This window comes from Lichtheimia ornata, assembly GCF_029851405.1.
Source record: "Lichtheimia ornata isolate CBS 291.66 chromosome Unknown scaffold00001, whole genome shotgun sequence".
In the NCBI taxonomy this organism is placed as follows: Eukaryota; Fungi; Mucoromycota; class Mucoromycetes; order Mucorales; family Lichtheimiaceae; genus Lichtheimia; species Lichtheimia ornata.
Genome location: NW_026695321.1, coordinates 686,792 through 710,527, shown reverse-complemented (window position 1 = coordinate 710,527; position 23,736 = coordinate 686,792). Strand labels below are relative to the sequence as shown.

Genomic DNA, 23,736 nt, shown 5'->3' with positions numbered 1-23,736 from the left:
GGATATAGTACAAGGTTGAGCAAAATGAGAGTTGTCATGCAAGAGCATGTTGTACAAGTGATTGATTGTTTATGCAATAGTGCTGGGATAAGAAGATTCGGGTTTATTGCAAGATGAAATGTCTATCTCTAATCCACCTTGATGCTAGCAAAGATCCTCTGCAAGAAGACCAAGCAAGCTAAATAGCCAACGGATCCTGAGAGCAGGGAGAAGAGGAGGGAAATGACACCAGAGTATCCAAAGTAGAGAATGGTACTTGTAAAATTGATATCCAGCTTGGTTAGATAGTAGAGAATAGAATACAAAAAGACGTAAAAGCCAGCAGCACCAGATGTCAAAAGAGCACGCCATGACCAATGATAATCCTCACTGCACAAGTGGAAGTAACATAAAAGAATGGTAACTTCGGAGCATGTCAAGATAAGGACGATAAAGACAAGGAACAAGAAACCAATGCCATAGTAGATACGATGGAACCAAATGCTGTTCATGACAAAGTAAAGTTCAATGAAAATGGCGCCAAATGGAAGAATGCCACCCATAAAGATCGATGGTACTGGACGTAAATAGAAAGGCTGATCTGGGATTTGACGTGGGATTTGGTTTGTGCGTACAGGATGCTCAATGCGAGGTTTACGGAAACCAAAATAGGCGCCGACCACACTAAGAGGAAGCGAAATCAAGAGCCAAATACCAGCAATAGCAATCATGGTACCAAAGGGAACAGCTCCAGAGGATTGGGATCCAATAAGGAAAAAGTTCAAGGTAAGCAAACTACCAGCGATCAAGCTATAAAGCATACAACAACATGGTCAATCATCATCATCAAGAGTCCCTCCTTCTTTCTTACCCTGGAAGTAGCGTGGCAGATAAGAGGATATTAAGCTTCCAATTTTCACCACCATTCATCTTGTAAATACGTGCTGACACAAATCCGGCAATGCAACCAAATAGCATAAAGAAGATCACCATCACAGTAGCAAGAGCACCACGATTTGAGGGAGATAGGAAACCCAAGACCGAAAAGACTACAATGACCCCAATGTTAGCATCCTCCTCCATCGTACAATAATAACCACCACTACTTGCCTAGCGTCAAAGCAACCATAGCAACAAGCTGTGCACCACTTCCAACCAAGACTGATAGCAACATGGATCTTGCAGGAGCACGAAAAACGTCACCATGTACGAGTTTCCAGCCGTAGTCTTCTTGAACATCTTCCTACATGTTCAACATGGTTAAATCAAGGTAATCCAAAGATGTATATGTAAACGAAAAAAGTACCTGAGCTTCAACAGCATTGTAACGAGAAATATCCTTGTGGAGAGCGCGAAGTAAAATCATGGCCACCATGCCAGTGAGGAATAAAACAATGACGACCGAATTGACAAGAGAGAACCAATGGATGGAAGGATCAAGAACATGGAGATAATTATCCCAACGTGTAGCCCATGCGGTTTTTGAAGCCTGTCATCATAGGTAAGAAGATAAGCCAATGCACAACCATGTATGCACTTACACGCCAAGTGACACTATAGGTATAGACAACTTGTTGAGATCCATCATCCTTGAGATGCAGAGGAGCACCACCATCGCATGCCACCTTTTCAGCTTTTGGATCACGATCGAAACTGGATGCAGTGACAACGACGCCAACCACACGCTTTTTGCCATCAGGACGTTCGTGATAGTCAATGTAAATGTCATAGTGATTGTTGAGAACGGGACCTTTAGCGTCTGATTCGCCCAATCTAAATCCAATGCTGTAATATTCCTCGTCGGTACGTTCATCCGTGGAAATGTGAGCTGCTGGTAAACCATCCACCACAAAGTTCAAGGCGTATCCATCATTGATGCACTGGTTGATGTATTGAGCATCCTCCTTGGGTATCGTTTCAGACACGCACAAGCGTTTACATGTCTCATCCTTGCCCATGAAAAGCTGGTGGTGGTGGTGGCATGATATTAGATCACCTGATCCACTTGGTGCGCCCTCCTATTTCACATACCTGGAATGGCGATGAGAAGATGCGATCACCAAACATGATACTGCCGAGGCTTTCTGATTGCTGTTGTGGACCACCTTCAGGCTGGCAAAAGTGGAAGCGAGGATCATAATAGTCGTACGCGAGTAGAGACTTGAGTTGTTGATTCGACATGGGTGTCAGTGAGTTGACATAGAGAGGAACATTGTCGCCATTCGCATAGTCAATAGGAGCAACGCCTGGTAGGTAAAAGGCATTGGCGAGAAGACCTCCTCCTCCTCCTATAGCCAACAGGGCTAGCTTGGCAAAGAAGAAAACCATAAAGAAGATGAAATTGAAGAACTCACTGGCGGTCGGACAAGACATTTCCTATTTCATGTGATACCTCTTCTTTGAGCAATACCGATTTGCCACATGGCGATCCTATATACAAAAGTCGATGACTGTTGAGAGCATGCTATAATAGTAATACTTGTCAAATAAAGAGTTGTTATTTATTAAACAGCAACATTGTACATAATAACCAGGCTACGCGATGCTAAGCTAATGAATGGAGGGGTGGTTGGTGCTTGATGGATACATGAACACGCTTAATGATGATGGTTCCATGGGATCGGCATGTAAAGAGATATAGAATGTTTGCTCATTTTGTATAATTAGGGAAAAAACGATGGCAACCGTTGCCTGGATCAACGTGTATGCGAACTCACTTTTGGTTTGTTGAATGAGTTGAACGTGATTGGCTAGACTGCTCTGGACCCGCTGCATTTCATGGATGATCCCGCCTGCATCTCCACATATCCTTCTCTTTCTCACACCCATCCATCGGTTTATCTAATCCGCCATGCTTTTGTACACTGATATCATCTCTGGTATGTATCCAATCCATCCATTGAAAGGACCATTGGTTGGATGATGTATTAATACGATGGATGGCTTTGTCTAGGTGACGAACTCTTCTCTGATGCCTATGTAAGTTTCGAGTAACACCACGCATCTCAATGGAATCCATCCACGATGGCCCGATCACACTGCCCAATGGTAATAGAACACAAGTGCTCATCTCTCCATTTCATGTGTTTATAGCCCATCAAGGAAATTGACGACATCGCCTATGAGGTCGACTGCCAAGTAAGTACTTTACAATATGGGGGAAAAAGTGCATACGCGTTTATTCGTGGGAACAAAGGGTGCTCATATCTATTTACTTTATAGATGATCACTATCAAGGAAGGTGATGTTGATATCGGTGCCAACCCCTCTGCTGAAGGTGGTGACGAAGGTGTTGAGGAGTCTGCTCAAACCGTCAACAACGTTGTCTACTCTTTCCGTCTTACCGAGACTGCCTTTGACAAGAAGTCCTACATGAGCTACATCAAGGGTTACATGAAGGCTTTGAAGAAGAAGCTCGAGGAATCCAACCCTGAGCGTATCCCTGCCTTCGAAAAGGGTGCTGCTGCTCTCGTCAAGAAGATCTTGGGTAACTTCAAGGTATATATCCATATCCATTGCAAGGACTTTTGTATCTCGTCGTATTAACCATTCCCTCCTCCTCTTTTCTAGGACTACGAATTCTTCGTTGGTGAGTCGATGGATCCCGAGGGTATGGTCTGTCTCTTGAACTACCGTGATGATGGTGTCACCCCCTACTTCACCTTCTTCAAGGATGGTCTTAAGGAGCAGAAGTTGGTAAGTGTCTTTGTTTTCTTTCTTTGGGCGGCATCCAAAATTCCCTGACTCATTGTTTTCTTCTATTAGTAAACGGGTTATGCATGGATACTTATTACCAAGCAATTGAGCCTCATTTTACCTATTGATTAAAGAAAAGAATCCTTTTGGCCTCTTGTTTGTTACACCATTACGTTGCTGGTATTCTTTGTTTGTGCTGTGTGCATAAGGTGCTTTGCAAAGATTCATTGGGTCAAAGAGTATAAGGGGAGCCATGGGTCACTTTGCGCTTGATAATAATGGCAAACTACTCGAGAAAATGACACGCGTTGCCCTTTATGTAATTGAATCCTGAATAATGCAGCCTCGAATAAATAGCCACTTTCATTTTCCAAACATTGTTAGTCTAGCGCTGTTTAACGACGGCTTGTGTCAATCCCATTTGTGTGTGCGGAGTCAGGTGATACTACATTGGATGTACATGGCTTAAAGTGACCTGGATTGTATAATAGCACTATGAGTTGGAGATCCATACATTGGATCCAAGTTACGCACACATTCCAATCCTTTCTATTTATTGTCAATAGAATCACAACACTCGCTCTTGACACACCCATTGCTGTGATGGATGAGCGTGGCATAGATTACAATGATACCATCACGCAGGCTTCTGGATGCACGATTATAGTTTATATATATTGAATAGCCTATGCTATCATCTAAGGGATAATGCATGACACTGGTAGTCGATCGGAATGGAAGTGCTGTATAGCGGGGAGCCTGTCAAATCCCCAATTTCAAAGTAGTCGGGCTTTGTCGGCAGGCTCAAGGTTCCTTTGTTTTCGATCAGTCCCACCATGCTCAGGCAACTTGGTCGTTCTTCAGTCTCTCGCATCGCAACCGCTTCTCGACATTCGGCACAACGTCAATGGCGCCATGCACGTTTGATTCTGGCAAGTAAACACGTCTTGTTGTAGGAAGGTTGTGGTCTAATCGATCGAACCTGTCATTTAGTCAACGCCCACGATCCAGGCCAATGGTGCTGCTGCTTCAGGCATTGCCAGCAAGCAAGTGATTGAAAAGCTCTACTATTCGACAACCACTTCGACTGACGAGGAGGTAAGTTCTCTATGACACTCGACCAAACTACGAAGCTGATACATGTATACTCATATACATAGGAGGCTGCCACCACTACTTCTCAGGCACCCGAAGAGCAAGAAGTTATCACTGGCGAGGAACAAGTACACGAGTTCAAGACCGAGACCAAGCGATTGTTGGATATTGTGGCAAACTCTTTGTATTCGGAAAAGGAGGTAATGGGTTGACATTGAGATACCATCTTTGGGTTATACTAACATCGTTGTTGGCTTTAGATCTTTATTCGGTGAGCATGTTGACTTGAGGATTATAAAGGTCGATGGCTGATCATTTTCCATATTAGCGAGCTTATTTCCAATGCTGCAGATGCTCTTGAGAAATTGCGTCATTCACAAGCAAGCGATCCTTCAATTGATTCTGGAAAGCCCCTTGAAATTCGTTTGTGGGTGGATCGTGACAAGAAGCAATTCATTATCCAAGTAAGACAATGCACACACGTACGCACACAAAGGAAGATAGAGGTATTGATGTATGCATATAACCCCAGGATTATGGTATTGGTATGACTTTGGAAGAGCTGAATGAGAACTTGGGCACCATCGCTCGCTCTGGTTCCAAGAGCTTTTTGGAGAAGCTTGACAAGGATGGCTCTGCTAATGCCAAGGAGAATATTATTGGTCAATTCGGTGTGGGCTTCTACTCAACGGTAACACGCATGAATCTTTTTCAATTCTTATTCCTGGATGGCTAACGAGATGACATCTTTTAGTTTATGGTGGGAGAGAAGATCAAGGTTTACACGCGCTCTGCCAAACCAGGATCGAAGGGTTATTGCTGGACAACGGATGGCTTGGGTTCTTACACTGTTGCAGAGGCTGAGAACGTTGCTGTTGGTACCAAGATCGTTATTGAACTCCGTGATGATTGCAAGAGCTTTGGCTCACACTTGACGGTCGATTCGATCATCAAGAAATACTCAAAGTAAGCATTGCCCCCTTCCTTTTATGATTATCCCATGTATTCATTTTTATACGATAGCTTTGTCGGCTTCCCAATCTACTTAAATGATGCTGAAGTGAACACGGTGGAACCTTTGTGGACAAAGGAAAAAAGCCAAGTATCAGCTGATGACCACAAGCAATTCTATCGTTTCATTGCCGGTGCCTGGGATGATCCACAATACACCCTTCATTTCAAGACCGATGCCCCAGTGTCTATTGCATCCGTTTTGTATGTCCCTGAGAAGCATATGGAAGCATTGGGTGAACGCACAGAGCCTGGTGTATCACTTTACTCTCGCAAGGTGTTGATTCAGCCCAAGTCGAAGGGATTGTTGCCCGATTGGTTACGATTTGTGAAGGGTGTTGTCGACTCTGAGGATATTCCTTTGAACGTGTCACGTGAATTGCTTCAAGACAACATCTTGTCCAAATTGCGTATGGTCATGACTTCACGTGTATTGCGCTGGTTGGAAGGCGAAGCCAAGAAGGACGCTGCCAAGTATAACGACTTTTTCCTTGATTTTGGTCAATTCATCAAGGAGGGTGTTTGTACAGACCCTATGTACAAGAAGGATATTGCTAAGCTATTGCGATTTGAGAGCTCTACTACCAAGGAGGGCGAGATGATTGGATTGAATGAATACGTGGATCGTAAGCAAGAGGGCCAGAACCGCATTTACTACCTTTTGACACCAAAGCGCAAGTACGCTGAGGAGAGTCCTTACACTGAAATGTTCAAAAAGAAGGGCGTTGAGCTCTTGTATTTGTACGAAACCGTGGATGAATTTGTCGTCAACCATCTCAAGGAGTTCCAAGGTGTTGAACTTATTGCAGCTGATTCACCAGAAGCCGCAACCGATCCTCTCTTGCAACAGGAGCGTGATTCCCCCGATAGCAACAGTGCCTCGCTTTCTGAATCGGATGCCAAGGAATTGGCCAAGTGGATTGAGCAAACATTGGGCTCTGATATCGTCAAGCAAGTGGATGTTTCACGTCGACTTGAAAAATTCCCTGCTATTGGTAAGTTATGGGAGAGGGGAAGAGGATGGATGGAGAGAGAGATGATTGATTTTCTTTTATTAGTGCTTGAGCATGAAAGCCCTGCTATGCGTAAGATGATGCAAATGATGGAAGGCTCTGCAAAGATGGGACAATTACCACCAACACCCACTCGTCTCGAAATCAACCCTGATCATGCCGTGATGCGAGGCTTGTTCCAAATCCGCCAACAAAACCCTGATTTGGCAAAGATGGTTGCCGAACAAGTAAGGATCTTGATAACCCTGTAAATCATCTCATTCACTGCTAACACTACATGTTAGGTCTATGATAACGCATTGTGTGCTGCTGGTGTGCTCGATGACCCGCGTTCCATGATCTCACGTCTCAACACGCTTTTGGAAATCAGTGTGAATACCGCCATTGAACAGGACAAGAAGGTGTCTTCTTCATGATAGAAAAAATAAGGAGCATTGTTTATGTATTAGTATCTTAGAATGATGAATTACCAAAAAAAAAAGTATTTTCGTTATGCAATATTGATGTTATTTAAACGCCTTGGACAACGCGAGGATAGGTTTCTCGGATCTAAGAGAGATATCGATATGAGTATGAAGATTTTTGATACAAGAGGATATCAAAGATACCCACCTTTTCAAAGAGTTGTGGACGTGTTCTAATAGCACAATGATTGGTTAATCTCTCTAAGTGAAGTATGATTTATGTCTTCTTACCTTCGAAGAGCATCAGGATCTTCTGCCAAGCAAACAAACGTAGTTGCAACACCACTGGAGATTACTGTGGCAATGCTAGAAAACATGGATGCACCGATAAGGAAACACACGAGAACAACAACGGGTGTCATTCCGCCTGTTTGGTTGTATGCAGGCCTGGAGACTTCGAGATAAATGAAACCCAAAAGTGAGCATAGCACACCAACCAGCAAGCCGCCTATTCATTGTTTACGGTGAATGAGCCATGGTGCATTTAGTATACATGTGTGTGTGAAACACTTGCCCATAAACAAGACGTTGCCGATCAATGAATCATTGATCATAGCATCAATACCACGATCCTTGACCAAGTTCCATGTGCGTCGAGCTGATGGAATAAAAGCTTGTCCGAAAATGGCAACCCCACTAAATGCGTAATAGGTGAACCATTCCTAATAACATAGGTGTGTGTGAGAATAGGTGTCGCCAACAAACAAATGAAACATACAAATAACCCTTGGAAGCAGCCAACAATGCATTGGATAATAAAGAGGAAGCAGCTCAAGATGCCATTGTCGCTGTTCATACGAGCGAGGTTGAGAAAGTAACGGATAAAGTTGACAAGGGCAATCAAGAGACTACCAAAGCAAATGGATCCAAAGCTTGTGGTGAGCGCACGTCGTAAACTTCCAAGAATTGGATGTCGTACAGTGTCGTTCAAAAAGTAGACCGTGGCATACACGCCTGCCAAAGTGACATGGGTGACATACGAAATCACCTTTTTTGCTTGTGAATGAGTTACATTGCATAATTCAATCTAAACTTAAATTTACCTGGGATGTCCAATAGAACGAAAATACCAAAAATACCATGGCAAGATTAAGGCTGGCATTGTTGCTTGTTGTGCTGAACCATGTTTGATACGCACCGATCACCACAAGAGAGAACCAAATGCTAAATGCCGTTTGCACAATGAGTGCAATCACTCCAAACACAATGGTGCTTGGATGACTTCGTGTGATATTGCATATCGTTTCCAACATCACTAAAAGAGGAGATTCAAATCATGCATAAGCATTTGGGCTGCCGTTCTTTTGACATATGCAACAACATCCAATTCATGTTACACCTTACCTGTTGCAAATGGTATTCTACTTCGCCACCACCAAAATGCAAAAAGATAGAGCACCGAAAAGATCAAAAAGACAATAGCTGCCGAGTAGTAGTGTTGAGTAAAGTAGTAGATGGTAACACCAAAGTAAACAATGATGCTCCCAATAAAGGTGATAAGGATCATTAAACGCGGTATCCTACATATTCGATCAATACGGGTGAAATCATAAGCGATAATGATGATACCTACGCGTTGATCAGCATCAAATACAAAAAGCTCAATCCAAATCCAACAATGGCACTATAGCCAAAAATCCTCATGGCATCCGTGTCGAAAACGACACCAGAGTACTGGGTAGACGATGGAATGCCGCCTGCAGTGTGACCCTGGTTGCCATGATACGTGCGCAAGGCCAAAACGGAAACACCAATGAATGCACCAAAGTTGAGCACCCACAAGATGGCTGCCCAAATATCCTTCCATCCGCTAGAAGGTCGTATCGCTTTTTCTTGTGATTCTCCTCCATAATAGCCATCGTTCGGTGGTTGTTGTTGTTGTGGTGGTGGTGGTTGACCATAGTTGGGATTATCGTATCCACCATAATTGGGAGCTTGTGGTGGTGGTGGATAACCTTGTTGTTGTGGTGGCGGTGGTGGTGGATATCCTTGTTGTTGGGGAGGAGGTGGGTAACCTGGAAGTTGCCCTTGTGGTGGTTGATTTGATTTTTCCATTCGACGATGACTTTTGGGTGGATCGAAAAGAGAGGGAACAAGGAAAAGAGAGAAGAAAAGACGTGTTGCTGCAGTTGCATGATGTTTGCTGGAAAAAGTAACATGACGCAAACAGATCGCAGGTTTTCACCGCCTGAAACATCCTCGCCAACCAATTCATATGCCAACTTGGTACTTGGGCATGCCGTTTTAGCGTGCACCCCGCCTACTACCCATTTACGCTGCTTCCATGCTGCTGAGTATGGGCGGAAGAAGAAGACTGCTGCAGAAAGCATCAGATCACCGCTACTATTATATACTCACCAAACAAACAATACGGAAATGCCGCTTTCTTTTGACAACATGCACCCACTGCCAACCCAAATTTTCATCATCATCATCATCATCAACATCATCATCGGCAAGTATGATAATGTGACAACAATCTTTCAGTATTATAAATATCCCATCCATTTGCCGATCCTCTCTCTCTTTTTGTTTATTCTTCTTTTCACTCAAAAACGTAGAGAGCCTTCTTCATGTGCTCGCTTAATACTAGCACACTATGGGATCCAAGTCCTTCAGGGTCCACAATTGACTGCTTGTCCATATCAAACAAAGACAATGATCACAAGCGCCATTCTTATCTTCCATTGACTCGTGACAACTTGTTGCAACACTCATTTCAACAACAACAACAACAAAATCCTTGCGCAAAAGGTGATTTATTCTCGAAAAGATGTTACAGCTCACAACGATCGTCAAGGATGAAACAACTATCTCATGAAAGCTTGTTGACGGGAAGCAGCAGCACCAACAAACGCAATAGCAGGTTGACAGAAAACATCGTGATCGACATGTTGCCTTTGCCGTTTCCATATCACAATGATGACATCTTCATCCCAGCTGCCGAATCCGGCTTGAATCGTTTTGACAGTCCTTCATCCTCGGCTTGTAGTTTGTCATTGAAGTATCGTCGTGTATCCTATCCCGTGTGGTGGCATGAATACGGCAATCATTCTAGACGACAAAGTGAGCAATCATCCACTCTGCATACCTCCTCAACATCCACTTTGACGTATCCTTCATCACCACCTACCACTAACACCACATGCAAAAAGCCATTTTCAAGGCGGATACGATCGTGGTGTCACCATGCATGGAAACGCTTGTTGCACCCAGCACGTCATGGTGGATAAGCTGTAATAAACTCCTTTCTTCCTTCATCCTATCCATGCAATACAAAAATACGTTTGTCTCGGTTAATCAATCGGTAATAAGGAAGAGGAAGAGGAATGGCAATAGTAGAGTAGGGTCCATTGACAACAGCAGACTACGTACCTCATCATCCTTCCATGAAACATCATTCACGTTGCCCTACAACAAAGGATATCAGCACCCTATTCTCTCCTTGTTCAATGACCGTTGTGAGAGCATTCTCACCGTTTTCATCATGCGGTACCTTTCCTTGTGTCACCATATTCATCATGCAGCCCATCAACCGCCACATCCGAAAGTATCTTTTTTTGAGACGCATAATAGCTTCCTCCTATTTCTAGACAATGTGTGAATAATAAACTTGCAAGTCGAATGACGGCATCAGCCTCTGGTACCCTTACTCATTTCATGAATGTTGAGCATGTTGGCTAGCGGGATCCTTGTAATTGCAATTGGGGGTTGCGATTGAGTTGCTGAATACGAGAGAAGGTGTTAAAGACGACCAGCGGATAATCAATGTCGGGTGACAAAGTCATGCCAAGGAGTGGTTGATATGCAGGATGCGCTGTGTTCATAAGAGAGCGCACATGACCAATGCAAACCACGCATCTCCTGCACTAATGAACAAGCAACAAGAGGGCCTTCTTTTTCAGAATTGATGATGCGAATGGATATGGCAAGTATAGAAAAAGAGACATTACCAATTGACCATGGGTCAATAAATGCCAAGCAACTTGTAAAAGGGGGGTGGAGTTGAAGTGTTACCCAGGATCCTCAGCCGCGTGTGTGCTGAGCATCACACACACGCACACACGCACACATTCAATCTTCATTCTCCCACCCCACACATACACACATAAATATGCTTGAGTATTCAAACACCGGTCGCCTTTACACACTCTCGGCAAAGGGCACCTGGTGGGCTTTGAAGAGTATGGTCTAGTTTCATTTTCATATCGGTCTTGTTAAAACCCCTCCTCTCGTCGTTCTTCATTTCTTTTTCACAACATTACCTTTTTCTCTTCCTCTTTTTAACGCCCCCTTTCCCTCTTCACACATATACACACTCACTCACTCACTCACACTCATGTCCACTGCTATCCTTCCCGAACAGCAACAACAGGCTGCACAACAACAACAGCAGCAGCAAAGTAGTGGATACAAGTCATTCTTGAAACCTACCAAATTCTGGAAGGGCAGTGCCAATAACAAGGTGGCAAGCAGCCCCGAGGAACAACAACAACAACCAGCAGCAGCAGGCAAACCATTCGCTTTGACCATGCCCACATTTAAAAAGCCTGGACTTTTACAACCCAAAGAGCAGCCTGCCAATGCATTACGTGAGACACCCAAGGCCGAAATCTACAAGCTATCCACTATTAATGATTCTGGAGTGTATTTGCCACCATCACCTACACAAGAAGGCAAACGAGACCATTGGTTGGATTTGGATGAACAAGTTTTGGCTTTTCGATTACCTGCTCCAGAATGCCTGACCACGTATGGCACTCCACAACAACACAAGGGTGAATCGCTTTTCCATACACCTTCGGTTATTATCAACCAGCAACAACATCACCACCACCAATCTTCAGTTTCCACATCTACCACTGAAGATGATATTCCCTCGCTCATGACCGATTCCTCTTCCACTTCACCACTCTGATTCGTCAGCAGCAGGATTATTATTCATTCACCATGATCCCTCCTCGTTCCTTCGTTCTATCCCATATTCATCCATCCGCCATGCGACGTTCCCACATTACAATGTATACTCTTTTCTTCTCATCCCATACATAATTACTTGCCCTTTTTAACCTGTAGTTGTTTTGTCTTTTTTTCTGTAATCTTCTATAAACACTGTTTTTTGGGGGGTGTATGGATGTGGGCAACTCACCACTAGGCCCTGATTTCCTCACTCCCAGCTCTCAACTAAAACCCGAGAAAGCAATTGGTTGTGGGCGGCGGCGGCGGCGGGGCAACAGAAAACAATTGATCCTAAAATAGAAAAGATTGAGATTAGCATTTTAGTGCGAAAACACCATAAAGAATAGGTCATCATCATCATCATGGTGTTTTATATCGATGGATGGTGTCGTATGCTATTCAGGTGGTGTGGAATGGCACATGTGATAGATCTGATCTATCGCATTCTTCCCTCTTGATCTCAGCGGAACAGCATCTTGGTGCTATGATTCATGCACTTGTTGCTGTTGCTGTAGCAATAGAGAAATTGAAAGAGTAGAAGCTGCAATGATACTTGTGTCCACGTTTGCTGGTAACCATGCAACTTGCTGTTCATTTGAATGAGCCCACTTTGTTGTATAAAACCTCGGTAAGAGGTGGTCTTGGCATTTATCCCAACCCATTGGAACATGGGTGTCCACGTGACTGAAAAGGCGCTGATGCGATGACTACAGAATAAGCATGGCTCTTTTGGGATGTACTTTGGAAATCCAGCTTACGATACCAAATTCCTAAATTCTAAAAAAGGCAAGCTGACGACGACAATCAACGGCTGTTTCGGCCCAACGTTGTCCAGGGTACACAAGCACTCAGCATAAGGTCCTCGTATGCTTACCAATCACGCTTGTAAGCCAATCATGGTTTCAATGTATGTTTTGCTTTCGCGCGACTTGTGCAGGTCGATCTTTAGTTTTCATGACTCAAGTGAAATGCATATCATGTTCCGCCGCTTGATAGATGTGTATAAAAAGGGGGAGATTCACTTGACGTCTCATTATCACATCTTTCTTATCATCTTACAACAACTACTACAATGAGCAACAACTTTTTCGATTACACTGTCAAGGACATCAAGAACCAAGATTGGTCCCTCAGCTCCGTCAAGGACAATGTAAGATAGGATGACTTGCCCTTGTCGATGTTGTATTCACCAACAACTATTCATTCGAATCATCAGGTGGTGCTTGTTGTCAATGTCGCGTCCAAATGCGGTTTCACCAAGCAATACGCTGGCTTGGAAGAATTGTATCAAAAGTACAAGGACCGCGGCTTTACCATCATTGGCTGCCCATGCAACCAATTTGCTGGTCAAGGTAAGACAAACTTGGTAGAATGCATGTGAACGCATAATAGAAAGATCTCATGTCAAATTGCGTGTTGGCCTTGGGTCACCCCATTTTACTCTACAGAACCTGGCACCGAAGAAGAAATTGTCAGCTTTTGTAAATTGACCTATGACGTCTCGTTCCCCATCACCGCAAAAGTGTAAGTCGTCTTTTGATCCTTGTCGTCGTTTGCACAACATTGCATATAACACACGTTACACACATGCACAGTGAAGTAAACGGAGACAACGCCGCACCTGTTTACAAGTTTATGAAGGAAGCCCAACCTGGTATCATGGGGTAAGTCGCGTATGGAATGGTGTGATCCATGTGCACTAACATTGCATCGTATAGCATGAAACGTGTCAAATGGAACTTTGAGGTAAGCTTTCAATGCATGTGTGCATATGGGAGGTAAGGTACTAATGCATGTCGACGTTATAGAAATTCTTGATTGATCGTCAAGGCAACGTTGTCAAGCGCTATTCATCAGTGACTGAGCCCAAGGATATTGGTGCCGATATTGAAAAGCTGTTGTAGTAGACCTCCTTCCCCTTCGATATCCCTATAGCGATGTATACACAATATCCCCATTTTACAACTTGAACAAAGTCATACAAAACTTTATGGCATTAACAGCGAAACCAAAGGACGTTCATTACAATTAAGGGAGTGTGTGTACGTGATTATAGGGGGAAAAGAAAGAAAGAGAAAAAAACACAGGAAACAAATAACTTAATCCTTACGCTTGTAGAAGCGTCTCCACTTGTCATCGATCTTTTCAATGTAGTAGACACCCGAGGCAATGTTATCGAGGCTGCCGACAGGGGAATAATCACAAGCATTGTGAGTGTTTTCACGGATCTTCATAGCCTATAACGTAACATGTGTGTTAGACATCACCCTAGCATTCTTGCAAAACCCATCACCATCATCATGTTTTTCTCTTACCTCTGCGAAATCTTCAGGCTTAGAGTGGACACGAGCAGCAAGACGTTCACGCAAGTTGAGGGTTTGTTTGATGGAGGTGGTGTTATCGACGATGCGGAAGGAGATCATGGAAGCGGCCAAACCAGAGCCATAAGAGTACAAGAGGACACGCTTGCCCTGAAGGGTCTCGGAATCGACCTCGGAAATGAGTGATGCAAGACCAGCCCATACGGCGGCAGTGTACATGTTACCGATTTGTTTGGGAACAAAAGCACAAGGTCCGACCTTTTGAGCATAACCAGCCTTGGTGAATGCAACGCAAGCCTTTTCCAAATCACGGTTCTCCAAAGATTGGCCATATTCAAGATCACCGAATGCTTGAATAGGGGCATACTTTTCATTGTCACGATCCAAAAGGAAATCATTGTACGACTATAGAATAGATCACCTGATCAGCTTTGTCTCCTTTTCCCTTAATCGCACCCTTACCACTCCCCCCATATATATATACACTCCTACCACCCCCACCCCCCAAATCTGCAATGAAAAAAAAATAACTTACAGCACGGGCAAAAGACTTGTTGACCAACTTGGCATAAGGCGAGTGGCACACGACATAATCGATATCATCCATGCTAGGCTTCTCCTTGTTCAATTGCTTGCCAAGACGGGCCATGTAACGCTTGTAGCAAGTATCAAAGGCACGGAGATAGCAAATGTTGGAGAATTTGCCATCTACAACGGGGTACTCGGAATGCATATCAGGCTTGTAAAAGTCATAGGCATGTTCCATATGGGTGCTTCGCAAGCCTTGGATAAAATAGGATGAGATTCAAACACTCTATACGCACATACACACACACATGCATACATACCACGTTCAACAACAATGGGAGCATTAGGACCAACCAACATGGCAACGACACCAGCACCAGAGGTGGGACGAGCAGCACCAGAGGCATAGAGAGCAAGATCACCAGCAATGACAATAGCCTTACGACCATCCCAGGATGAGGATTCGATCCAGTTGACGGCATTGGAGAAAGCATTGAAACCACCATAGCAAGCGTTGGTAGTATCGATACCTTCAATTTCAGTGTTGCCATGTTCACCAAAGAGGGTCATCAAAGTGGATTTGACAGACTTGGACTTGTCAATGATGGTCTCAGTTCCCACTTCCAAACGGCCAATATCGGTATAGGCAATGTTGTACTTTTCCATCAAGGTCTGCACAGCTACAACAACAACATCATGTGTCTTGTTAATGATCTCTCATTCTCTTTTTATCACCACAGCAACCCCAACTATTCTTACCAGTCAAGCAAATGGATTGGATATCTTCACGATCATCAATGAAGGCCATCTTTTCTTGACCGAGGCCGATTGTGTACTTGCCACTGCTCACACCATCAAAAGTTTCCATCTCGGATTGCTCGACGCACTAATAACAAGAATGAGTTACCTAGGATACAAGAGGTAAAAGTATAAAATACTTACACGATGAGGGAAGTACATTTCCAAGGCAAGAATACCGACATTCTTGGGATAGTGTTCAAAGTTTGCAGCAGTCATTGTAGGATAAGGTGAGATGAAGAAGAAGATAAAAAAAAAGAGGTGTGTGGCGGTTTTATTAGCTGGAACAAGAGTAGAAAGCTGCACGGGGGCGCGTTCCTTGTTTCTTTTTTAGAGGTCAAAAGGTAGGACAACCTGCGATTGGGCGCATGTCAGCGATCCGACTTCAGCTTGGCTCGGGAACAGATGTGGTGCAATTCTGTATGTCGCTCCGCACGACGACGACAACAACGCTACTCTCTCTATACACATTGAATACAACAACGCATTCTTGATTTCCCCTGCTTCAAAGCTTGATAACAATGCTGCATCATCGCCCGTCAGTTCTTTTATCTTTTTCCCACACACTGCCGCACCCCCCCCTTATTTTACAAGCCTTACCAGTCGTTGTCAGTGCCATCCGATTGTCGAGCGGCGTCAAACTCATCCGCTGTAATAGTGCAAAAGCTGTCGACAACCGCTGGATCCCGATAGATAAACAAATCCTCCGTATGATCATAGCCAATAAGGGTAATGTAATGGCCTGTAGTGTGTATATCAATAAAATGTCCATGATCCTATTTCATTGTTCATCATCATCATCCCATGTCACTTACCTGCATATTCATCATAACCTTTGAACCGATTCAGGATGTATCCACATAATGACAGCATGCAATTGGCTCGTTCCTGTAATAGATAAGGTTAGTCGTATGGATCAATATTTTCTCATTCCCATGGATAGATCATCAAATCACCTGGCATCGTTGGCATTGGAGAAGCCGTGCATCCACTAGAGCAATGATCACGAATTGGCGGCAGTAGAGAAATCGCTTGTAATCGTCGATCGGAAGCATCCTTTATATGGCAAATCAACCGCCCGTAGGAGGATACATGATAATATATAAGACATCTTATCCACTCACTCACATGCCGATAAAGAAAACTTACATGCGAACAACATGCACTGAACGACTCTTTGCAGCGACAAAGAGCTTGTTGACACGCCTCTCATCCTCATCAAAGGTAGCCTTGTAGAATTTTGACCCCTGATATTCCTTGCGGCTACCGAAATAGCTTGTGTAATACGTAAAGTCTGGGCCGTAGTTCCGAAGCAGATATGCCAGATCAATCGTCCATACGCTTGTCAGTCCACATTGCTTGGTTACTTCTTCCACAGTGCACTCAATGCCAAGCCCTTGAAGCACCATCGTCGTACAAGCAATCCTATCAATGTCTGCATCAGCTTCCTTGCATAAACCCTATCGTCCCAGTTTTTACTTGCCCACAGTCCCAATCAGCTTCCTGTTCCAAGGCACCCATCGAGTAGTAGTAGCAGTGTCACATGAGAAATCGTTGGCTCCTAATGTAAGAGAAGGCTAAAGACTTACTTGTCTTATATGTGGAACTGGATGATCGTCAAAGTTGTCATAGTTAACTACTGCATCGCTTGTCTCATGGGCCGTCATGGTAGCTATGCTCGCGTTCAACAGCCAAGAGGTACAAGGTCGCACTCATAATCCCATTTTTGGTTTGGGGAGGGGGGGACTCCGTTTCCACGCAACATGGCAATGCAGAGCGGCACGTGACACCAATCACAAGATGCCATCACCATTGGTACTATAGACGCCTTGTTGATAATAAAGAATGATGAATTTGATTATGTTTTCATGTACAAATTGATATACGTATGTCTCTATATGATTCCTCAAGCTACAACCACCCTATTCTAGCTCAATGTTGATGATGTTGTGGATTGGAAGCGATATCATTTCATGTTGTTTATTGTTACAACGTTCTATTGCCCGGCCTAAAGGCCTAGCAACTAGGATGGATATTGGCTCGAGGCAACAGGATCAATGTTATCATTGAATTATGTCCTTTGTCCTTGCAATGTCATACATGAGAGTATATTGAGAATACAAAACAATGAGTGTGATAACAATCAAAGTATCAGTAGTGGGATCGATCATTCCAAATTTCTGATCCGGTGGGTTTTTCTACTCTACTACCATGTGGTGGTGGTGTGTGTGGAGTCGAAGACATTCATTTGATCTCCCGCCACTATTTGCGGAAAGAGTCTCCCGAGCGTCTCGCCTTGCTTCTCTTCATCTTGTCAGCAGCATTCCAAATGCATTCACAAGCTCAAGTACGGCAACCTCGAATTCCTGAACAGCAATCAGTCGGTCAAACCCTACCGCCAGTACCTGTGGGGATGGACACTTCCAATGCTCCTCCATTGCCTCCCGGAGCTATGCCAAGTGGCTCCCGTGTCCAGGTTCAAAAGTACCAAGTCATTATCCACAACTTCCTTGCTGAAGGTATACAACTATGCAAGCGTATAAGCGAAAAAAAATAGTCCATTGACAGAGATGAAACGTCCCTAGGTGGCTATGCTCATGTGTACATTGCTCGGATCGAAGGCAAATCGGGATATGTGGTCCTCAAGCGTGTAGCTGTTCCTGATAACGAACGACTTCGAACAATCGAAAAGGAAATTGCATTCATGGTACATACATACTTCATGATCCTTGGGTTGCGATAGTGGCATTGACATCATCATCATCATTAGCGACGACTAGGGGATCACAAGAATATTGTACGATACTATGCTTCTCGTGTTGATCCAATGCCAAACGGTGGATACGAAGCTTTCATCTTGATGGAGTACTGCCCTGGTAAATATTGACTGGAACTTTACATGTTGAAAGATAGCTGACATGATGGGTGGGTCACTTTCTTAGGTGGTGGTGTCATTGATCTGATGAATAGACGGTTGCAGCAACGCTTGACTGAACCCGAGATCCTCAAGATTTTCGGTGATGTGTGCGAGGTAATGCAAGCTTTTTCACTTATTGTGTCTACTTTTAATACTCACTGGTGCTCTGTTTCAGGCTTTGGCGTACCTTCATTATTGCAATCCCCCTGTGCTGCATAGAGATCTCAAGGTACAATAGAGACAAAAGAACTCAAGTTTGTGATTACTCACCCTTCTTTGATTGGATTATTAGGTGGAGAATATCCTGATCCTCTCTCAAAACCATTACAAGCTCTGCGATTTCGGCTCTGCATCCCTATCCAAAGGTCCATATGTGCCTACTTCCCTCCAAGAGATCCAAGCTGTTGAGGATGATATCCAACGCCATACTACACTTCAATACCGCGCACCTGAGATGATTGATATATACCAAAAGAAACCTATCAATGAAAAGGCAGATATATGGGTAAGCAATGGGTTACTTTGAGCGATGGGATATATGGGATACTAATGATCATGTCTAAAGGCACTAGGTGTGCTTTTGTATAAGCTTTGCTATTATACCACGCCCTTTGAAGAGCAAGGCCAACTTGCAATCTTGAATGCGAGATACTCGATCCCTACGCAGCCACATTTTTCAGATGGAGTCAAGAGATTGATCATGTCAATGTTACAAGAGAATCAAAGCCAGCGACCCAATATCTATCAGGTGGTAAAAGCTGTCAGCCAGCTCAGAGGAGTAGAATGTCCCATTCGAAATGTAAGTATGAATAACAATAGGTGATATGGATCAAGATGCTTATGGAAGCTATGTAGATTTATCAAGAAGCTCCTTCATACACTTCTCAGCCAACGTTATCATCGCGTAGCTCTCCTGTGCAACACACTGTTACCACGGCAACCAGTAGTGCATCCGATTCTCCTTCTTCTATCTTTGAGAAACTTCCTCCGCAACCGCATCAGCTACCTGAAATTACACCTATGCGACGTGGACGACCTAATCGACATTCAAAGACTCCATCACAAAACATCAATCAATTTGATCCTTTCAGTCCTTCGCAAGCGAATGAACCAGTCAAAGAAACCGACATTGACGATGCTTTTGGAATACAAGCAAAGAATCAATTGACAGGCAGCGATGATCAAAATAGCAACAAAGCAAGGAACAGCATGTTAGCATTTGAATCAGATTTTCTACCAACGAAAAAAGAAGAAAATGGTGGTGGTGGCCATCACAGCCGGTCTGTCAGCAATGCCTCCGAATCATCCACACGCAATGACAACAACAGTAATGCTGTATCAACACCCAAAGTGGCAACAGCAACAACGACAGGACAAGATGATGAGGATTTGAAATTGAGGAATGGGGTAGCATCTGATATTGAAGCAAGGCTACAACGACTAAAGATGAGCGTCGAACGACCCAATACACCAAGCAGCACGGGAAAGATTGAGGAAAAGGTATCCAATGGTGGTAGTGGCGTATCGCCTTTATTATCATCAACGCCACCTCCAATGGCAACATCGGCTCCACCTCCTCAAGCATCTCCTTCTCCTCCCATTATTCCAACACGTTCAACATCAACCAAACCACCTCCACCACCCAAACCTGCTCGTCTACGTGCATCCAAACAACCAGTCTCATCCTCCTCCCCTTCATCTACTACACCAGCCGATAGTCAACATCTCGCTCCACCAACAAAGCCAGCTCGATCAGAACAACGCTTACAACGTCAACCCTCCTTGTCAGACTTTGAGCAAAAGTTTCCAGCTATAGAAGACATTTATAAGAACTTCTCTACTGCCACTACCAATGACACACAACACAAGTAGCTTCCTTTATAATAGATCATCTATGCATCTCTATTTATTGCCCCATCATTAGTAAACAAGTTCATTTAACATGAGGAAGATTGATATTATGGTGATATAGGATTTCCAGGATGAGTGATGGAAAACGCATGACAAGTGGGGTCGCTTCACGCATGAACTTTTTTACAATTTATCATTCATGCCACATTATACCCTCCCATTCCAATTTTTATAATGAAGCATGGGCTCTTTTTTAGATCAACGTGATCAGCATGTCCAAGAGCACCTTGTGTGAAAGTTTCAGGTTCGAGAGGGGCAATCTCAATATCAAGGTTTGGATGTATAGTGTTTATGCATTTATACAAGAGGTGTCCGCCCTATTCAATTTCCACTTCTTCCACTCGCAACTCATTATCTCTTCCTCCCTATCTCAACTGTTGCCCCATTCAAGTATACAACTACCACCTGCAACGATTGTCCTGCTTCAACCCATCATGTCAATCCTACGATGGTCTTGATCCCATTGTGTTTGACTGAATGGGCAAGTCCATGGCGTGTGCACTCCACTACAACACACGAGCCTCCTCTTGAACTACACCTTCTCTTGTACACTCCTGTACCACGACCAATCGTAACAGCAGCTGCCATTAGCAAGGTCTTTAATCCATTGTCTCAAACAGCGTTCACAACCTTGTCATTCTACTACAACACGCGCTCTCTTCCACGGCCAAACGTAACAGCTGCTACTGCTATTATCAAGACTTTTGTTTCATTGTCTCGAACAGCATTCTTTGCTTGCAGCATCCTTCTTTTACACGAACAGCAGATGGCCATCGTATTCAAGCAGCGTTATTTACGTGCAGCAACTTGTTTCGATACATACGGATTACAACGGATGATGCCATATCAGCAATCAAGTATGCCGCAATACAAGCAATTTTCACCTGGTTGAGCAGCAATGGGGAACGACCAAGAAAGGGATGGAACACAGCCGGATGGAAAAGGAAGCGATCACAATGGCTCATTTCAAGCAACAATTGGATTTGCAATGGCTATGATGGATGGATGCAATCAAGTGCTGTAATGAGAATTGTGGTGATTACTTGGCGCGTCGTCAGCAGGGATGAGGGATCATATCATGTGGATACGGCTGAGGATGATGGTGGATTGGATGACATTGATGAGAGGGCTTTTATCTTTGAAAAGGTGATTTGCAGCCATGGATGGTATTTGAAATACCCAAGTCAATGCATGCAGCAGCTACTTTGCAGGCATGGATGAAGGAAGGATGATTATGGCGGCAGCAACCCAAGAATGCAATGACACAATTATCCCTGTGGCCTCTATGTGATTCATCCCTCGTATCTTTGCAATGTTGTTCCTTTATCAGATTTACTTGATAGACACCCACCCATACTACTGTAGACTATTCTTCAACTTTGTCATTGAATGAAAATTGGATTGAACATAATACTTGGGGTATCATGCTATCAGCTCATATAGGCAAGATGTGGATCACTTGGTCGGTTTCTGGTTTGAAAGAGGGAATAGAAATGAAAGGTTATAAAGTGAGGTTGGATCATTGACATCGTTGTATCGCGATGCTTTTGTTCCTTTGCCACAACATTTTATGACTTCACTGAAGCTTTCTAGTTCACATGCTGTTAAAATACAAAATGCAGTGGCAGCTTTCTAACGATTGTATTGCAAAGATAACTTAACTTGAGAGTGATGATGCCCAACATTTACTCGTTACGGAGCATGGTATTCATTGTGAGCTTAATGCATTATTCTTCCAAGAAAGAATGAGCTGTTATACGACATTCTACAAGCACATTAACTATCCATGCTTACGTATCTATGACAGATCTCAGCTAACGCTATCCCGTGCATCCTCATATAAGGAAGAATCATTCGATACGGCCATTATGGGCGGACCTTACTATAGGGAGGCAGGGGAAGGGTCAATCATGCATACCTCCACCAATAGGATCGACCCTTCAAGTCTAGCCTAGTTACACAAACGCGTCCCTGCACATCTATTGGCTATGGCTCTAGCATGAGTAAGGACGGTTGATAATGCACAAAGACCACTTCTCATATAGCATCACCCTTACAACATATATAAAACATAAAGGTTCCTGTATCTCCAAACTTTACAATGAAACGTGGGGTTTTGAATAGAGCAATGTGCTCGGCCTGGCCAACTGCACCTTGGGTGTAAGTTTCACGATCAAGCTTGCCAATCCCAGATTTCGCAATGTCGCCACCAGCCAAACTGGATCTGGGGGTCGACCTCTTCGACAACGACGACCAAAAAAATATTTTTCGGGCTAGTTGCGACGTTGAACGTGAAACTTTCACACAAGGTGCAGTTGGCCAAGCCGAGCCCATTGCTCTGGTCAAAACCCCACGTTTCATTGTAAAGTTTGGAGATACAGGCACCTTTATGTTTGTAAGCGTGATGCTATATGAAGAGTGGTCTTTGTTCATTGTCAAGTAGGTGGACCCTGGCAGAGCAAAAGATGTAGAGGGTCGTGTTGTGTAACACAGCTACGTTTGCATGAATGAAAGGGTCAATGTATAATTACTTTATGGATCATCTAGGAACAGGCACGTATTGCTAGCTAACGGCCACTTTTATCCAATCATCATTGTTGCGAGATCCACTGGATGGGAACGATGCCCCTGCTCCAGACATTCATTTCCATGATTAAAGTAGGTTGATCCGAGCCGATTTGACTGAGCTGCGGTCAAAGAGAGATTACATCACTCTGGACATAAAGCACGCTCGATGTAGCTCAGCCGATGTAATCTTGTGTGAGCGTAACCAAAAAAAAAAAAAAAAAAAAAAAAGTTTCCCCCACTCGGGGGGGGGGGGGGGGGGGGGGGGGGGGGGGGGGGGGGGGGAGAGAGAGAGAGAGAGAGAGGGGGGGGGGGGGGGGAGAGAGAGAGAGAGAGAGAGAGAATCAAAAAAAAAAGAGAGAGAGAGAGAGAGAGGGGGGGGGGGGGGGGGGGGGGGAGAGAGAGAGAGAGAGAGGGGGGGGGGGGGGGGGGGGGGGGGGGGGGGGGGGGGGGGGGGGGAGGGAGAGAAAGGAGGGGGG

At 44.1% G+C, this 23,736-nt stretch overlaps 10 protein-coding genes across 10 annotated transcripts; 6 read left to right on the top strand and 4 right to left on the bottom strand.

Moving 5' to 3' along the window:
- Nucleotides 1–128: 128 nt before the first annotated feature.
- Nucleotides 129–2,307, bottom strand: O0I10_000263 (uncharacterized protein; the record flags this gene model as incomplete). Its single annotated transcript, XM_058480376.1, has 6 exons — nt 129–789; nt 851–1,028; nt 1,090–1,222; nt 1,286–1,468; nt 1,521–1,943; nt 2,011–2,307. The coding sequence occupies 6 exons, from the start codon at nt 2,305–2,307 to the stop codon at nt 129–131; spliced, it is 1,875 nt and encodes a 624-aa protein (XP_058348899.1).
- A 523-nt stretch (nt 2,308–2,830) lies between these two features.
- Nucleotides 2,831–3,723, top strand: O0I10_000262 (uncharacterized protein; the record flags this gene model as incomplete). The annotated part of the gene is made up of 5 exons (XM_058480375.1): nt 2,831–2,858; nt 2,933–2,958; nt 3,073–3,117; nt 3,202–3,477; nt 3,550–3,723. The coding sequence occupies 5 exons, from the start codon at nt 2,831–2,833 to the stop codon at nt 3,721–3,723; spliced, it is 549 nt and encodes a 182-aa protein (XP_058348898.1).
- A 788-nt stretch (nt 3,724–4,511) lies between these two features.
- On the top strand, nt 4,512–7,210 carry O0I10_000261 (uncharacterized protein; the record flags this gene model as incomplete). The annotated part of the gene is made up of 10 exons (XM_058480374.1): nt 4,512–4,607; nt 4,669–4,773; nt 4,836–4,970; nt 5,031–5,041; nt 5,099–5,234; nt 5,303–5,461; nt 5,525–5,736; nt 5,794–6,776; nt 6,840–7,021; nt 7,079–7,210. 10 exons carry the CDS (start codon nt 4,512–4,514, stop codon nt 7,208–7,210), a joined length of 2,151 nt encoding a protein of 716 aa, XP_058348897.1.
- A 94-nt stretch (nt 7,211–7,304) lies between these two features.
- O0I10_000260 (uncharacterized protein) lies at nt 7,305–9,313 on the bottom strand (the record flags this gene model as incomplete). The annotated part of the gene is made up of 8 exons (XM_058480373.1): nt 7,305–7,343; nt 7,407–7,431; nt 7,490–7,706; nt 7,773–7,920; nt 7,977–8,246; nt 8,302–8,513; nt 8,603–8,778; nt 8,832–9,313. 8 exons carry the CDS (start codon nt 9,311–9,313, stop codon nt 7,305–7,307), a joined length of 1,569 nt encoding a protein of 522 aa, XP_058348896.1.
- Nucleotides 9,314–9,831: 518 nt separating this feature from the next.
- O0I10_000259 (uncharacterized protein) lies at nt 9,832–10,491 on the top strand (the record flags this gene model as incomplete). The annotated part of the gene is made up of 1 exon (XM_058480372.1): nt 9,832–10,491. One exon carries the CDS (start codon nt 9,832–9,834, stop codon nt 10,489–10,491), a length of 660 nt encoding a protein of 219 aa, XP_058348895.1.
- Nucleotides 10,492–11,597: 1,106 nt separating this feature from the next.
- On the top strand, nt 11,598–12,176 carry O0I10_000258 (uncharacterized protein; the record flags this gene model as incomplete). Its single annotated transcript, XM_058480371.1, has 1 exon — nt 11,598–12,176. The coding sequence occupies one exon, from the start codon at nt 11,598–11,600 to the stop codon at nt 12,174–12,176; it is 579 nt and encodes a 192-aa protein (XP_058348894.1).
- A 1,113-nt stretch (nt 12,177–13,289) lies between these two features.
- O0I10_000257 (uncharacterized protein) lies at nt 13,290–14,121 on the top strand (the record flags this gene model as incomplete). Its single annotated transcript, XM_058480370.1, has 6 exons — nt 13,290–13,367; nt 13,434–13,569; nt 13,666–13,741; nt 13,813–13,881; nt 13,936–13,963; nt 14,026–14,121. 6 exons carry the CDS (start codon nt 13,290–13,292, stop codon nt 14,119–14,121), a joined length of 483 nt encoding a protein of 160 aa, XP_058348893.1.
- Nucleotides 14,122–14,316: 195 nt separating this feature from the next.
- Nucleotides 14,317–16,083, bottom strand: O0I10_000256 (hydroxymethylglutaryl-CoA synthase; the record flags this gene model as incomplete). The annotated part of the gene is made up of 6 exons (XM_058480369.1): nt 14,317–14,454; nt 14,533–14,943; nt 15,074–15,321; nt 15,387–15,746; nt 15,826–15,952; nt 16,009–16,083. The coding sequence occupies 6 exons, from the start codon at nt 16,081–16,083 to the stop codon at nt 14,317–14,319; spliced, it is 1,359 nt and encodes a 452-aa protein (XP_058348892.1).
- A 377-nt stretch (nt 16,084–16,460) lies between these two features.
- On the bottom strand, nt 16,461–17,531 carry O0I10_000255 (uncharacterized protein; the record flags this gene model as incomplete). The annotated part of the gene is made up of 6 exons (XM_058480368.1): nt 16,461–16,606; nt 16,680–16,752; nt 16,821–16,920; nt 17,014–17,289; nt 17,348–17,367; nt 17,454–17,531. 6 exons carry the CDS (start codon nt 17,529–17,531, stop codon nt 16,461–16,463), a joined length of 693 nt encoding a protein of 230 aa, XP_058348891.1.
- A 662-nt stretch (nt 17,532–18,193) lies between these two features.
- Nucleotides 18,194–20,653, top strand: O0I10_000254 (uncharacterized protein; the record flags this gene model as incomplete). Its single annotated transcript, XM_058480367.1, has 8 exons — nt 18,194–18,383; nt 18,450–18,571; nt 18,635–18,740; nt 18,807–18,895; nt 18,957–19,010; nt 19,074–19,286; nt 19,347–19,580; nt 19,637–20,653. The coding sequence occupies 8 exons, from the start codon at nt 18,194–18,196 to the stop codon at nt 20,651–20,653; spliced, it is 2,025 nt and encodes a 674-aa protein (XP_058348890.1).
- Nucleotides 20,654–23,736: the final 3,083 nt, after the last annotated feature.